At 37.5% G+C, this 15,304-nt stretch overlaps 1 protein-coding gene across 1 annotated transcript in view; it reads right to left on the bottom strand.

Annotated features, from left to right (window-relative positions):
- LOC114135217 (homeobox protein aristaless-like 4) overlaps window positions 1–14,536 on the bottom strand; it is a 32,581-nt gene extending 18,045 nt beyond the window's left edge. Inside the window, exon 1 of the mRNA XM_028002301.1 lies at window positions 13,808–14,536. Within this exon, the coding sequence (XP_027858102.1) occupies window positions 13,808–14,270 (463 nt within the window). The 5' untranslated portion in view covers window positions 14,271–14,536. The remainder of the gene's footprint in view (window positions 1–13,807) is intronic.
- Between the last annotated feature and the right edge of the window lie 768 nt (window positions 14,537–15,304).

Here is a 15,304-nt window from a genome sequence, read left to right on the forward strand (position 1 = left end):
AGGCACTGTGCAATATTTTTGTTTCTCCCCCCTCGAGGAGGAAGCATAGCTGCCATGTTTGTGAAGAAAGACAGGTCAAGTCCAAGTTCCTGCCTGGCATTCGTGTCCGTGAGGGGAAAATACAGCTATTCCCCGTGAGCAAGGCCCATATCCTGTCAGGCTGAAAGGGCACGTGGGTGCACTGAGCACGGGAGCAGGAAGGTGTCCGGAAATATTTAGGATTCTCATTTCGTTTTATCTCCATTTTGGAATAAATTTATATTTACTTTTCTCATAAAGAAATAGTTCAATGTTTATATATGTATATAAAAAAAACACTATGAACAGCAGCTTGCTTTCAAGGGGACGTATTATGCTAAATTATAAATTATTAAATTATACTTGCATTTTGGTTTCTTCTGCTTCTAAAAATCAACCAAAATGCTTTAAAAAAAACCACACAGTTAGTTTTAGGCAATAAGTTAATATTTTTTGGTCTCTGGAAAATGACCCGTTTCAAAAACCTCTGGAGTGTTACAGAGGCACTTCCCGTTACCTAGCAACCCAAACTGAGCTCCAGGAGTTTGATCAACTGGTTTTACCGCTGTATGCACTGTACAAGTATGTTATTTTTGGCTAGCTATTCAGAAACTTGCTGCATTTTTGTTGGTTGTGCAGGAGGCTCCACTAATGCTGTTCAAAGATGTACGGTTGTATAATTGCGTATCTGCTTGCAGCCATTTTCATGTGTGAATGTAAACGTTGAGTTGTGGGGCGTGACCAGCAGAGGCCATAAAACAGCTAATTCTGAAAGGAGATCAAAATGGGCAGAACTGAGCAGACTGAAATCTCTTTGTGCAAGAAAATGTAATGAATATGTTTTGTGTAGCCCATAGACCTATCCTAATCTGTGCAAGGAAGCATAAAAGGTCACCCTTTAAACTCGAAATGCAATAAACATAACAAATAAGACAATATTTTAACATTAAACTGTTGCTGTGTTTGCTGAGACACTGAAAATTGTGTCGCATGAGGATAAAAGAGGAAAATTAAAGAGCATTTTGTGGAATATCAAGTCCTTTTATGGCTTTCAGAAACATGCGTTTCTTTTGCTGTCTCTCCCTGAATAGTACACCATAATTGGGATCAAATGTGTGGAATTCACCATTTTGTACTGTGTGAGGACAGATAAGGTTTCCTTTAATGTAATCGTAGTGTATTGTCTTATTTTATGTTTAACAGCTGAATAAATTCAATGCTTATTCTGGTGTCAGTTAAACAGATTAACATTTAAAAGTGAGTTGATCTTCCTCAGTGCAGACTGAGAATCTGCATAGAAAGGCAAGAAGTTAAGCAACATTTATAGGGCCACTGTTCATCAGCTATGTAGCACCTATGTAAGTAAGTCGCAGTAGAGCATATGAATTATATATGCTTTCTCAAAGAAGCAAAATAATGTTCGAATTCTAAATATCGCGGCAGGCTGTTTTAGTCGGAGATCAAACTGCATGCTACAAGGTCAATGCACAGGAATTAGTAAGGCAATGGTGGAAAGTTATTTACTTAAAGCTGGTATATACTTACCTGTAAACAGCTGCATATCAGAGGAAGCAGAGAATCAGGAAATGTCTTTTTTCTACATCCTCATACTTAAGTTTTACACCCTGTTGCTAATGGTAATCATTAGCAGCAAGCTAATGGTTACTTGCTGCTAACCAGCAAGTAGCCAGCTAATGGTTGTTGCCATTAGCTGGCTGCCAAGCTGCCATTAGCCTGTAACCATTAGCAAATTTACTTTAATGGAGTAGAACATGAGATAAAGGTTTTACAGATTGTAGGAATAGTTCATAAAGTCATGTTTTAGCTTATTTAAATAAAAAAACGACTGCATTCCAGTTTCGATTTCATGCTACCAGTTCATTTGCTGTTGCCTTACAGTATTAAGGCCTTAAATTTGGGAGCAGTTCACTTTCTGTGTGTCCAGTCAAGGCTTTCATAGAATAAGAGCCTAGAATGGTCACAAAACGCTTGGTCTGTTTTAGAAGTACAAAAACTTGCAAAATGTGAATTTTGCACACTGTGTCCCCTTTAAATGAGGTGTTACCATCTAATATCCTCAGGGGACTGCTAATGACACAATCATTTCCATTAGGTGTATTGTTGCAAAAAAAAAGAAAAACAACAACATGGGAAACAACCCTGAACTTCTTCATTGTTAGATGATTACAGGTGGTGCATCATCATCTACCCTCATTTCCTGTGTCAATAATCATCAAATTATGTAAACATGGTGACCGTATAAAAGATCATAAAATAGATTTTTAAATAAACCACTATAGTGTTTTATTAAGGCAAGAGAAATATTTTTTTTCTCGACCTCTCTTGGATTATGCATTAGCTTCATCCTGCAGGCCTAGACAAATCTTTTACTTAATGACGATCCCAGGAGGTAGACTGTTTGCTTATCAGACACTGCCCGTTTTAACAGAACCTTCCTTTAAAAATCCTGAACTAACCCTTAAATACAACCTTCCAAACACAAGACGTTTATCGACATCTTTTTTATGGCTTCTTCAAGACAGCCAGTTCTTCTCTTTATATGATCCCTAAAATATGCTAGAAACGTCCCATTTTAGCCAGTACATCCTGTTCAGATTTAGTCAGAACAAAGACATCAAACGTTAAGCCTTTTGTACCACTTCGGATCAACGCTGACAACCTCATTTAAATATGAATTAGACGGAGAAAAGTATGCTGAATGTAAATCCGACCAAATTGAAAAACCAGACGTGTAATACATTTAACAAAAAGCACATTTTCTGTCACATTACTTCAATAAATTTGTGTAAAATGCTGGTCATGTAAAAAAAAAAAAAAAAGTTAGAATGCCATTATCAGATAACAAGACATAGACTGTTCAGACTCACCACTGAAATCCCATCTTATTAGAAAATAATGCTACTAAAAATACAGATTCAGGAAGTGTAAAATTGTTCCACTGAGTTAGGAGCTTTGCTCAGAAATAAACAATATCCTAGGGATGAAAATCTGGCATCCAAGCAGGCACCTTTCAAACACGTAAGATGGAGATTATAATGTTATTCAGACAGTCTACCTGCAGTGGGAAAGTCAAGCTGTTCAACTTTAACAGATCTTGAGCTTCAACAAAAATTAAATAACACCTTTAGCAAGTTTTGCATGTGTAAAGTTCTGACATTTATCTCCACAAAACTCTGCACTAATCAACATATTTTCTCTGTTATCATCTTGTCTCTGTTGCGCTAACCACACAGAGGCATTTGCCACAAGCATTTTCAAGTTTTCCCCCGCATGCTGAGCTGTCTCTTCTGGAAAACACAGCCATCAGACAGGGCTTTCTTTGGGAAGCCAAAATTCCTCTACATTGGCTTTGAATTTTTTTGGCATTTGAAGGAATGTGTTTTTTTTGACAGCGGTTCTCTTTGCAGCGCTCGTCAACATGCCGTTTACACACATACATGTATGCGAACGCGCTGAACTTCGCCAGCTTGTCCCTGTTCTGTGACAAGCTGCAGACCGCTTCAGTTAGCCGGGGTCAGATGTTTACTAGGGTCAGCAATTTAATCACTGCTGAACACAGAGAGAAAACATCAAAGTGTAATTTAACTGGTTGTAAAGCAACAGGGCACCCTCTTAGTTTTTATGGAATGGGACAGGGAGGGTCAAGTGAAGCCAAATAAAAGAAACACTATAAATTAGTAACCTGGGGAAGGGTTAATGACAAAACACTAAATAGGGGAAGGGAATGCTTTTAAACGGAGTGCTCTAAAACAAAAAAGCTCCCTCTGAACACTTAAAGTTGATTGCTGTTTGCTGCAATGGCTCTCCATGTATCACACCTTATATGAAGTAAATACAAAGCAAATATCCCATTAGGTTTGGCTGTCAACAGGTGACAATGAATTTATGTCTGCCGACATGTTTCATGCTGGATTTTTGTTTTCCGCTGCTCAGGGTAAAGCCTGATGCTGAGCGTTGTTTCCTCAGTGGAAGGGAGGCTCCCAGATGTTCCTAAGGAGAGATCTACACGGCTCAGAGAAGAATGCAGATTCCCTGGGAACCGGAGGAATCATTCTGCTAAGCCTTGAGAAAAACTGGCTTCCATACCGTCACTGCTGGCCCAGTAGAGCACAAAGTTAATTCAGGTTATGTTATAGTTTTGGAAGGAGGGGGATTACAAATTTACAGTGCATGATTGACAGCGCTATGACCCTCCTCCTGGTTCTGATTGGTTGTTCCTGACAGACCTGTGTATTTCTGCAGCAAGCACTGGGAGAAGGCAGGTAATTAAAAAAATTACCTCTCATGTACCATAAGGTCACGACATGTTGACAGTTTTAACAAATATATAAAAAACATTTTTTAATAAAGTTACACACCCCGGCTTTAGCTTAGGATGTTAAGGCAACAATTGTTCTCTCTATTCAGTAAAACATAACATTAATATGTTTGGATCTGCTGCATTATTAATGAATACAGTAACGTAGTAAAAGGTAAGAACTGTCATAAGTCTTGTTGGTGGGAAAAGACACATGTTGGTGCAACTTTGCTTCCATTTTTAAATAGATCAGCAAAGATGCTAAAGCTAACCTTCTGAACTTGTCAGTTTTAACAAATATGTAAAAACAACAAAAACATTTTTAATACGTTACATTCCCCAGGTTTAGCTCAAGATGTTAAGTCAACAATTGTTCTCTCTATTCAGTAAAACATAACACTGATATGTTTGGATTTCTGGATTTTTATTGTTGGATTTTTATCAATGAATATATTCATTTAGTAAAAGGTAAGAACTGTCATAAGTCTTGTTGGTGGGAAAAGACTCCTGTTGTTGCAAGTTTGCTTCCATTTTTAAACAGATCAGCGAAGATGCTAATGCTAACTTGCTGGTCAGCTAACCTACTGAACCTTGTATCAGCAGTGGAGCCATTTGTAACTCAGAGAAGCAGCACAAACCTGTTGATTCAGTTTTTGGCACAGATAAACAACCGACAGATTTTCACCACAGTCTCTTACAGGCGATAAAATGTACCTGAGCCTTTTCACAGTTCAGTGTTTGCAGATTTATCTACTTACAGATTATATATTAAATATTTAAAGCTGAGATTCCTGTGCAACGGTACTTGACATGCTATTGGCTAGCTTATATGCAAACCAGCAGCATCCATTTTCCTTGCTATTGATTGGCTCCACCCTGGTTCTCAATTCGTGGCTGATTTACAGGCTTTACCTGAACGTTGGAGGAATTCAGGTGTGTCGGCAGCAAAGTGACAGAATATTGAATCATTTAGATTTACACAGAGATAACCTAATTAATTTATTTGAATAATTTTGACTTTGAGTAAAATGATGGCATAAAGAAATCAAGCATTTAGACATTGGAGATGTGAACTTAAAGTTTTATCACGATATTCTCTGATACTATTGTGATGACAATAAAAGTGCCGTTAAAAACTTTTATTCATTTTTAGGTAATCGTACGGCTTTGATTACAAGGCACAGTAATAATAGCCCCCAAAAACATACACTGTAAAACATTTGAGCTGCATTTAGTTGTGTCTTCTACTCTCTAAGTCAAATAAATGTATCCAGTTTTAGATTTTGAACCTAAATGTGAGTTTGTGAAAGATAAACTTACAGCAGTAAGTTGAGTTAACTTTTTATTAATTTAGTCAAACCTCCAAGAGTTTAATAAACTAGTTTTTAGGTTAGCACTTAAAAAACTGAAAGAAGAAAAAGACAGGAGTGGGAACTATTTCCCAGAATGCTTAGCGGCATGTTTTTGTCTCCTGAGATGGAAGTGCGTTACATTGATCTGACTCTTGTGTTTTATTAAGGCAAATGTTCATTTTAATGCAATTCTCAGTTAGCAAAGCTTGAGGATAATGTCCTGTTCACACTAAATGTTTCTGAGCTGAATTCATTGGGATGTTTAATAAAATTCATTATCAGATCAGAAATTTTGTTCCTGCAGTTTGAAACAAGAATTTACATTATTCTAAAGTAAAATAAGTATTTATTTTAACTTGATATTGTGAGTAAAATAACAGAGAAATGTGGCTCTTTAACTCAGTGAGGGCAGATTTTTAGTTAAAACTCACAATTCAAGATTAATGAAGTTAAAAAACAATGTTTAGACAACTTGTCTCTTGTTGTTAAATCAACTTGATGAACTTTAATTTCTGAGTTAAAACCAAAACAATTTTCTTGTTGACTTAAATTGCATTTTCAAGGCAGCAGGTGGACTTTCATTTTCAACTTAAACCTCCTATAAATGTTTTATTCTGCTCTTGATAAATACCTCCATTTGTAATGCGCTTCTTTAGGATACCAGCCACATATAAAAGTGTGATTTGTATCACTAAGCTACACACAGTAACTGCATTGAATCATATTTTCCAATATATTGATACATATTGATCCTCTCATTGAACAAACAGTGGATAAAAATAACAATCCCAACAAAACAGAGAATTTTAGAGGTTTTTAAACATCATTAATTGAAAATTTGGAAATAAAAATTCTCATCATGATTAGAAATTTATCATGATAAACGATACAACAAATGCCCACCCCTATCAGATTTAACTAATTTACCCAAAAGTCTTCTAGCTAAGAGAAATGTTAATTAAAATGTAATCAAATACAATGTCTGCAAATTGTCTCACCGATGTTATCAGTTAAATTGTAAATTGTTCCAAAGCCGGTCCAGATCGGTTTGAGTCCCTTAGCAGAATTTAACTTTCTGGGCTTCAAACCAACACAACTCACCTCATAAACAAGTGGAGGATAAAATCAGCTGCACAACAACAAAGTACTTTACTCAGATACAAGGTCTTAAGTGTGCAGTTACTCTTAGTTACGTTTGACTTTTAAGCTTTCAAGTATCACAGGTTAGGGTTTACACAATTACCGGTCACATGTGCAAATCAGAAATCCTTCAGAAATCTTATAAGTGGTGACCAGATGGGGATATTTATAACCTCTGGTTGAGGCAACGGCACCGACATCAGAACCTCGGGAGATTCATTTAGGTGTTCACATCAAAGTTTGATTTAAAACAAAAAATATCTTCATCCTTTTGTTTAAAAAATAGTGTACATGTTCAGGATTTGAAGGATTTGAATGTAACAAACAAAACAAAACAAAAAAACCATCTGATTTGATTGATTAGCACATAGTTTTTCAAACTTGGGAAGAAGTTTGTATGATTTAAAAAATACTACAACTCATAGTGCAAAAACATTTAAAAACTTAACAGGTAAATGTTATAGTTCATTTATTGTCCTTTATCCCAAATTTATGCTTAAAAATAATTAATGTCTACAAGTTTGGGGGGAAAGGTCATTTATTGGTTCCCTGGAGAAAAATTTACATTTTAAAACTCAATTTGTGTCAATTTCTAAATTTACTAACACCTTGTATCATCCTCTATCACATGTTGTCAAACTCAAGGCCCGTGGGCCAGAAATGGCCCGCCACAAAATTTCACGTGGCCCTTTAGACTGAAGAAACAAAATCTTTATGATAACAGTTGTGCTTTTAAATATGATTTTATCAGTCAAATCAACAGTTTTATCTGCATTGTGCCAAATTAGACAAATGTGAAGATATGTTAAATATTATTAAATAATTTCAAAAACTTCTCATTGAATGCAGAAACAGATACTTATTAATATTTTAACTGTCTTTTAAGAAGTAGTTTTATCAACACATTCCACCACAAACGGCCCTATAAAGACATTTTTGATCTTGATGTGACCCAAAATAAAAACTAGTTTGACAACTTTGCTTTTTGTGCTTCCTAAGATGAACTCAGGCAACTTGTCCATATTCAAAACTTTAACTTTGCAGTTTCAGAAAAAGAGACTTTCTAATCTAGCAGAATTATTTACAGATAAGTAAGACATGTAGAAACTCTGCAGCGTGTTGAGGTTTTACCCCTGCGTAACATAACCATATATTGGCTGTCTATAAATTAATATATTTATTTGGATGTGCAGTACTTTTACATCTAAATGTTTCACTTTGTGGCCATGTGATTGTACAGTTTAGAAGCTCCTCCATTGTTAAAATGAGCAAATATTGAAGTATTAATTCATATTTGTGCCAAGTGAGTCAGTTTAGTGATTCAAGATTTGACTTTGCAGATAAATTGAAGAGTTATTTCTCTAGTATCTGACTATCTTATCCTCAAAAAGTGAAATACTTTGAGTATAAAATTAATTATTGTAGCCTGATATTTCTAAAATCTTTATTTTATTTATTGCATCACAAAATTAATCTTCATTTTCCAATATTTCTTTCCCTAAAGTCTGCCTTGATTTACACAAGCGCAAAAATCATTCATAAACCCAACAGATTAAGATTTAAAGTACAGTTAAAATTAGTTTTACCAATTGTTTCTTTTGAATCAAAGTGCGATGAACGTCTTAGAGCAGTCCATCCTAAGTTCTTACATGATTGACAGAAAATATGAGAGAGTAAAGATTAGGGTGATGGTAAGGAGCCTCTCCACCAAACAATAATGAAGATACCAGCATTAACAAGAAAAAATGTTTTTAAGTCAAAACTAAACACCAGTTTGTTAGTCTGGTATAAAAGCTATGTAAATGTTGCCCTGCCTTCTTAATGCTGCATTTAAATTGTTTTGTTTTTAAAGTTGGCTCTTCAGGTCTTTATTACAGTAATTTCTAACACTTCAGACGCCTGTTTTTGTTTTATTTGTAGCTTTTGTAGTGATTTTCCTGCTTGATGGGATTTTTAGTTTTTACTCCTCGATTAAAAGTGCTTTCTTTTACTTTTATTCATAGAAGCTGGTTAGGTTACATAAGAGCAGCATAAACATTTATGGCGTTTTTATTAGAATGTAAATAAAAACTCATTTAAACTTTTTCATTGTTTCTTTTGTCTTTTGGAAGATGCTTGTGTCCTTTGATCTCAGGGACAAATTTATTTAAACTAGAGATTTTAGGTTAGCACTTAAAAAACTGAAAAAAGAGAAAGACAGGAGTGGGAACTATTTCCCAGAATGCTTAGCGGCATGTTTTTGTCTCCTGAGATGGAAGTGCGTTACATTGATCTGACTCTTGTGTTTTATTAAGGCAAATGTTCATTTTAATGCAATTCTCAGTTAGCAAAGCTTGAGGATAATGTCCTGTTCACACTAAATGTTTCTGAGCTGAATTCATTGGGATGTTTAATAAAATTCATTATCAGATCAGAAATTTTGTTCCTGCAGTTTGAAACAAGAATTTCAATTATTCTAAAGTAAAATAAGTTATTTTAACTTGTATTGTGAGTAAAATAATAGAGAAATGTGGCTCTTTAAGTGGGTGAGGGCAGATTTTTTTTATTGTATATTGTGAAATAATTATTTAGTTTAAATTGCAGCATTAAGTTAAAACTCACAATTCAAGATTAATGAAGTTAAAAAACAATGTTTAGACAATTTGTCTCTTGTTGTTAAATCAACTTGATGAACTTTAATTTCTGAGTTAAAACCAAAACAATTTTCTTGTTGACTTAAATTGCATTTTCAAGGCAGCAGGTGGACTTTCATTTTCAAGTTAAACCACATTTAAAAGTTTATTCTGCTCTTGATAAATACCTCCATTTGTAATGCGCTTCTTTAGGATACCAGCCACATATAAAAGTGTGATTTGTATCACTAAGCTACACACAGTAACTGCTTTTAATCATATTTTCAAAGATATTGATACATATTGATCCTGTTAAATGTTTTAGTTTTACAGTGCAGTGAGAAAACATTATTTTACTTTCTGCAGGCAGAAATTTACCCTCCCAAACGTTCGTTTATTACATATTCAAATTTATTCTGGTGCACAGAACCACATGGCCGAGACTCTGGGTGTCACCTCGTTGCTTTTGTTAACCACACAATGTGTTAGCCATCAGTAGATGCATATCCTGTGACATCACCTCCACTAGCCTTTTTAAACATGGATTCTGACTGCTATATTTTGACAAGATTCCTTTCTGAAGCACCGCCAGGGCTTTTCGAAGGCTGTGTTTTGGTTTTCGAATCTTTTACACATCGCAGGATGCGCAGTGTCCCACGAAGGTTTGACTCGATGGTTGTGTTTCCTGAATGTAAATTTCAAAAGGACACATTCGAGGATCACGGAGGTGCTAGAATATTCGCCGTAGAGGAAAGAGTTTTCAAACTGCAGCAATTATTGGCAGCCGCAGCTTAAAAGTAAAACCCAAGATTCAGCAGTGAGTTCACTTGCATGTAAACAGCCTCTGAAGCACAAAGTGAGGCTTTCCCAGAAACAATCTCATTTCTCCAGAGCCTCTCAAATCATTACCCAATCTCCGTGTCCGTTTCTGACTCTCTGCTTATTTGTACAAAGTATTGTTGAGACAAGGTTATGTAAACCAGTCCCACTTTGTCATCTCGGGGACTCTGTAGCTTTGGAGATCTGATGTTTTGGGGGAGTATGAATAATAACCGTAAGGAGTCAGTAATGCACATCTGCCTTACATTAATCCAGACCTCTCCTGCGGAGCTGACCTGCATTCCTGAGCTCTCCATCAGCTCCAGGGGCATTTATTTCATTCTGCCCTCCGCCAGCAGGTAAAGCGGCCCCGTCTCCGTCCACACATGGTTGGACGGATTAACGGCCTTTTGAAGGAACTTCCCCCACCGACCTGGTCATCCAGAAACAGCTTGCAGAAATATTCATGCACCGTTATCTTTTTCCTTACAACCGTCACATTACGTCCACAAAAGTGCATTTTATGTGAAAGATTAGAAAAGTTGCACATGAATAGGAAGATTTTTTTTGTAAGAAATTAATCTGCAACATGTAGTCAGCACGTCCACAGCATGATGCTGCCACCACCATGTTTCACAGTGGACATAAAGAAGTGGGTAGAGGCAGCCAAACAGGTCAAATTGATCTTATATAGTGTGTTTATTGAGCTTTCTGCTAGGGATGCACAATATTATCGGCGTTGTATCGGTATCGGCCGATATCAGCTGTAAAATTTAATATCAAACATTCCTTCAAAATTACCGTTATAAAAGATGTTTTTATATAACAATGATGCCTGCAGCACAGCTCAACGTCATGACAGCGGGAGAGCCGGACCAAGTGAAAATGTCAATGATGTGGAAGTTTTTTTAAAGTGTCGGAAACTGATAGCAGAGCTGCTATTTGCAATGACTGCTCAGCATCAGTGATGCGAGGAGGAGCGACAACAAAGTCCTCGAACCTAATGAACCGTCTCAGGAACTGCCATCACGATGAGTTCATGGTGGCCAAACGGAAAAGAACCACGGAGAAACCCCCCACCAGCAGTCCATCCTACAAGCTATGGATAATCATCGGTATTTGTATCGGTTATCGGCCAATTTTACATCGGATATCAACCAAAAATCCAATATTGTGAATCCCAGCTCTCTACGTAACATGTGAACAACAAATTAAGCTTTTAGTTTTCCTGACAAGATGATTGACATTTGAGCTGTTAACAGATTGTCCCACCTGAGCGGAGGACCTCTGCAGCTCCTCCAGAGTTACCATGCCCACCTCTTTAAATAACACTCTCCTAGCAACACGACTCTTAAAACCAATTCTGTGATTTCTGAATGAAATTTGTTTCAAAGGATTTCATTGTAGGGCCTCTGAGTAAAGGGGGGCTGAATACATTATTATTGACATTTTGCACTTTCCAGATTTTTGTTTGCAAAACAGTTAGAGAAACATGCATCTTTTTCTGTGTACTTCCACAAAACTTTAAGAGTTTAAATACTTTAGCATTATCAACAATGTAAATGCTGCAAATATTCCTATAGTCACTTTAGCTCACATCTTCTTTGGAAAAAAATCGGATTATAGCCTACATGCCCAATTAAAATCTTAATAGATTGTTAAATTTTCTCTTATGGAGAGTTATTTTATGTTTTTAGCGCCTTTTAATGTGAAATCGCAGACACAACCCGTCTGGATCACCATGCCAGCAGCACCAGCCGCCGCAGTAAACTCCCCTCAGCGCATCATGAGGTGACTTTTGTCACCACGTCGCAGATAAAGCACCAACCAGCGTTGAGTAATATATCTCCCGTCGAGGACCACACATAACAGCACAACCCTGTTGACGCCTGAGGCTTTGGCAGGCGCCCCGGAGCATCCTCCCCAGAGCCACGACGCCTTCATCTGGCTGCAACATTTTCAATAATAACATTGCGCAGCGCGTCCTCGAGGGACGCGTGTTGGGTTTTAATGGCGGCGTTTAAACGAGCCTGTCAGTGAACTTGCCAAATCGACTCGCTTTCAGCGCAGGCAGGGATTCTCAGGCTGGAGAAGTGACAGGCCAGGCCGAGACTGAGACGGGATCTGGTTGGTTCTTATGGGGAAGGAGAGAGGAGTAGATTGGACTTCATTCTGGCAAACTATGTGAAAGAAAGAATTAAAGAAAGAAAGAAGGAAAGAAAGAAAGAAAGAAGGAGCACGGCTGGCTGAGAACGGCTGCAGACTACAGGGAGCCATCAGGTTTCTAAAAGAAAAGTAGTAACACACAACCATAATAATAATAATAATAATAATCAAGCTTAGATGTTTATTTATTTCCCATGTTTTTTTTTTTATTTTAAAAAAAAGCTTTGATAAATGTAATTTAATAATGTCTTCCTGCAGCATCACGATGAACATCTGGAGTCTAATTAAGATCTAAAGGCGCCAACCAGTCTAAGGCTCGATGCTGAATGAATGACGAACTGTGGATGCTGTAAATATGAGCAGATCTCCTCTCGTAATGTGGTTTTTTAAAAATGTTTCTGCAAATAATAACGCAGATCGATTTAAATTTGAAATCACGCTTAAAGGGTTTGTTGTCTTTGCTCGGCTTTTGGAAGCAGAATCAGTTTAAAGATTTATTTTTAAACGTAACTTTCTTAGAACAAAAATGTCAGAAACTAATATTTTATATTTGGTAGGAAGCCTGTTTAACTGATCATCTGGGACTTTTGTGGCCCATAAATCGACCTCTATATTTTGGCTTGCGAAGCTTCTTGTAATAAATTCCCCCTCCCATATTTTTTTAATTTTATATCAATTTCCAATTATAAAGGCTCTTCCTATTTAATATTTATATTATCTTACCAAGTTAATTCCATTTGGGGATTTTTATATACTAAAAAATGCTGGGATAGAGTCTGAATTAGTCCATATTAGTCTCATTTACCCATTTTTTAAATTTATTAATTTTATTGGTTGGTTAACGATAATCCACAAAATCTGTCAGTAAAATTTAAAGGCAATAAAACCAATCTTTAGTTCAGTTTATCTCCTGTGGCGAAGCTGTTATAATTATTACTGTTGTTTTATTATAAACTTTTTATTCCATTTTATTTAATGAACTTCTGCTGTTGCAAAATGCTGCGGCTCCATAAAACAGAAAAAAGAACCAAAAACCGCTAAAAATAAAAAATAAAAAATGGAAAATCAGAGTCAGTGAACGCAACACGCATAGAAATAATAGACATGGCCTGAATAAAACAAACGAAAAAAATGTCCTTAAACGATTAAGTTTCACTTGATATCCTGTGTGCATTTGTGCAAATCTTTTATGTAACAGTGCAATAAAATCAGAGAACAGCGCAATGTTTGAAATTATTTTCCTCCATAACCTAATTAGGAGTTTCCGACCCAAACAGACCAACTAAAGCTTCCCCTGCAGAGGCCCGGTGAGTTTCTCATCATGAATCTGTTCACCTGCCATCAGAGCTGCTGTGTTTTGTGCAAGGCTGAAGCGAACCCACCGTAGCAGGGGATGAGCGTCCCGTTGTGTCCGCTGTCCGGGTGCAGCTTGCCGCCATCGGGTGGAGTCTTGCAGGTCGGCCGCTGCATGAAGAGCTGGTATTTGTTAAAGTTGCTCTCCTCGGTTCCGTCCAGTGACTGGCACTCTGTCTGGAAAGGGCTCCGGGAGCCTTTACCCGGAATGAACGTGGGGCTGTATTTGGTTTCGGTGGTCTGGAAAGTCCTGAAAGAATTCGCCTGGTGGTCTCTGCTCTGCGCAGTAGACGCGCTGTAATAAGAGTCCATGGATGTCATGTCGCAGTATGAGACGCACGTATCTGCGTTCATACCGAAAAGGTTACAGTCAAGTCCAGACGCTTCTTCTTCTTCTTCTTCTTCTTCTTCTTCTTCTTCTTCTTCTTCTTCTTCTTCTTCTTCTTCTTCTTCTCTTGCCCTCCCCTGCAGATCTTCTCTCCTAATTCTCATGCGCTGACAAAACTCACACTGACGCGCTCAGACGCGCTCGCTCTCACGCTGCATGGCGCATCTGGGTCTGGTTAGAAAAAAAGCGAATCAGATGTTTTCCAGAGACCTCAGACCGAACAAATGCTAAAAGCTCCCTGAAGGTTTTGTCGGCTGGAAGGGGGGGGGGGGGGGGCATTGAGAGAAAGAGAAACTCTGAAGCTGAAGCGGATTCCGCCGCATGCGGTAGCCCTGACGCAGCGCAGCGCTCCGACCTGCAGGCGGGTCTGAATGAGGCCCGAACCGACCCGCAGCCCGCCTGATGCGTTATTATGCAGCCAGTAGGGATGGGAGGTCAGGCTCCGGAGGGGGGAGCAGAGCAGGGGGGCTTTTTTGGTAAACACGCGGGAGACACAACACATGACATTAATGTAATTAGAAAATGAATATAACAGCTTTGATTCCTGTGCCGCGGCGCAGGACCTCCATAACCTCTGGCTTTTTTTGTTTTAATGTGTGTGCAGATATTTAAATACGTCACACATTTTGACTTAACTACTTTATTTAAGTCATAAAAGATGTGAAAGATTTACCCAAAATCATAATTGTTTTCATTTGCAAAATTGCGGCAGTGAGGAATAAAATGGCTGCGTTGGATGTGACTGGAACCTGCAGTGAGAAACGTGTCGGTTTGGATTTCAGAGGAGAATCATCTCAGCTTTCACTCCTTCCGCTGTAAAACAGGGAACCCTCAACATGGACTCAATAATAAGTGATTAAAACCTATTTTGCTCGCCCATAAACCGCCTGCATTGTAAACCGTTTATTGTTAAAATAACTGCAACACGCTTTTATTGTAAAAACTACCAGTTATTTGCGCAAACTTCTAATATTGCGCTACGATTCTGTGCACAAAAATTGATTTTATTCTTTAAAAAAAGTAGACTTAAAAATATTCCGCTTAATTTGGAACCGATTTTATTTCACAACAGTTGTTTCTCCTGCTATTGTGATTAAAATGTCAATATAAGTGTACATTTATAGTAACACAGCACTGC

This window comes from Xiphophorus couchianus, chromosome 2, assembly GCF_001444195.1.
Source record: "Xiphophorus couchianus chromosome 2, X_couchianus-1.0, whole genome shotgun sequence".
Classification (NCBI taxonomy): Eukaryota; Metazoa; Chordata; class Actinopteri; order Cyprinodontiformes; family Poeciliidae; genus Xiphophorus; species Xiphophorus couchianus.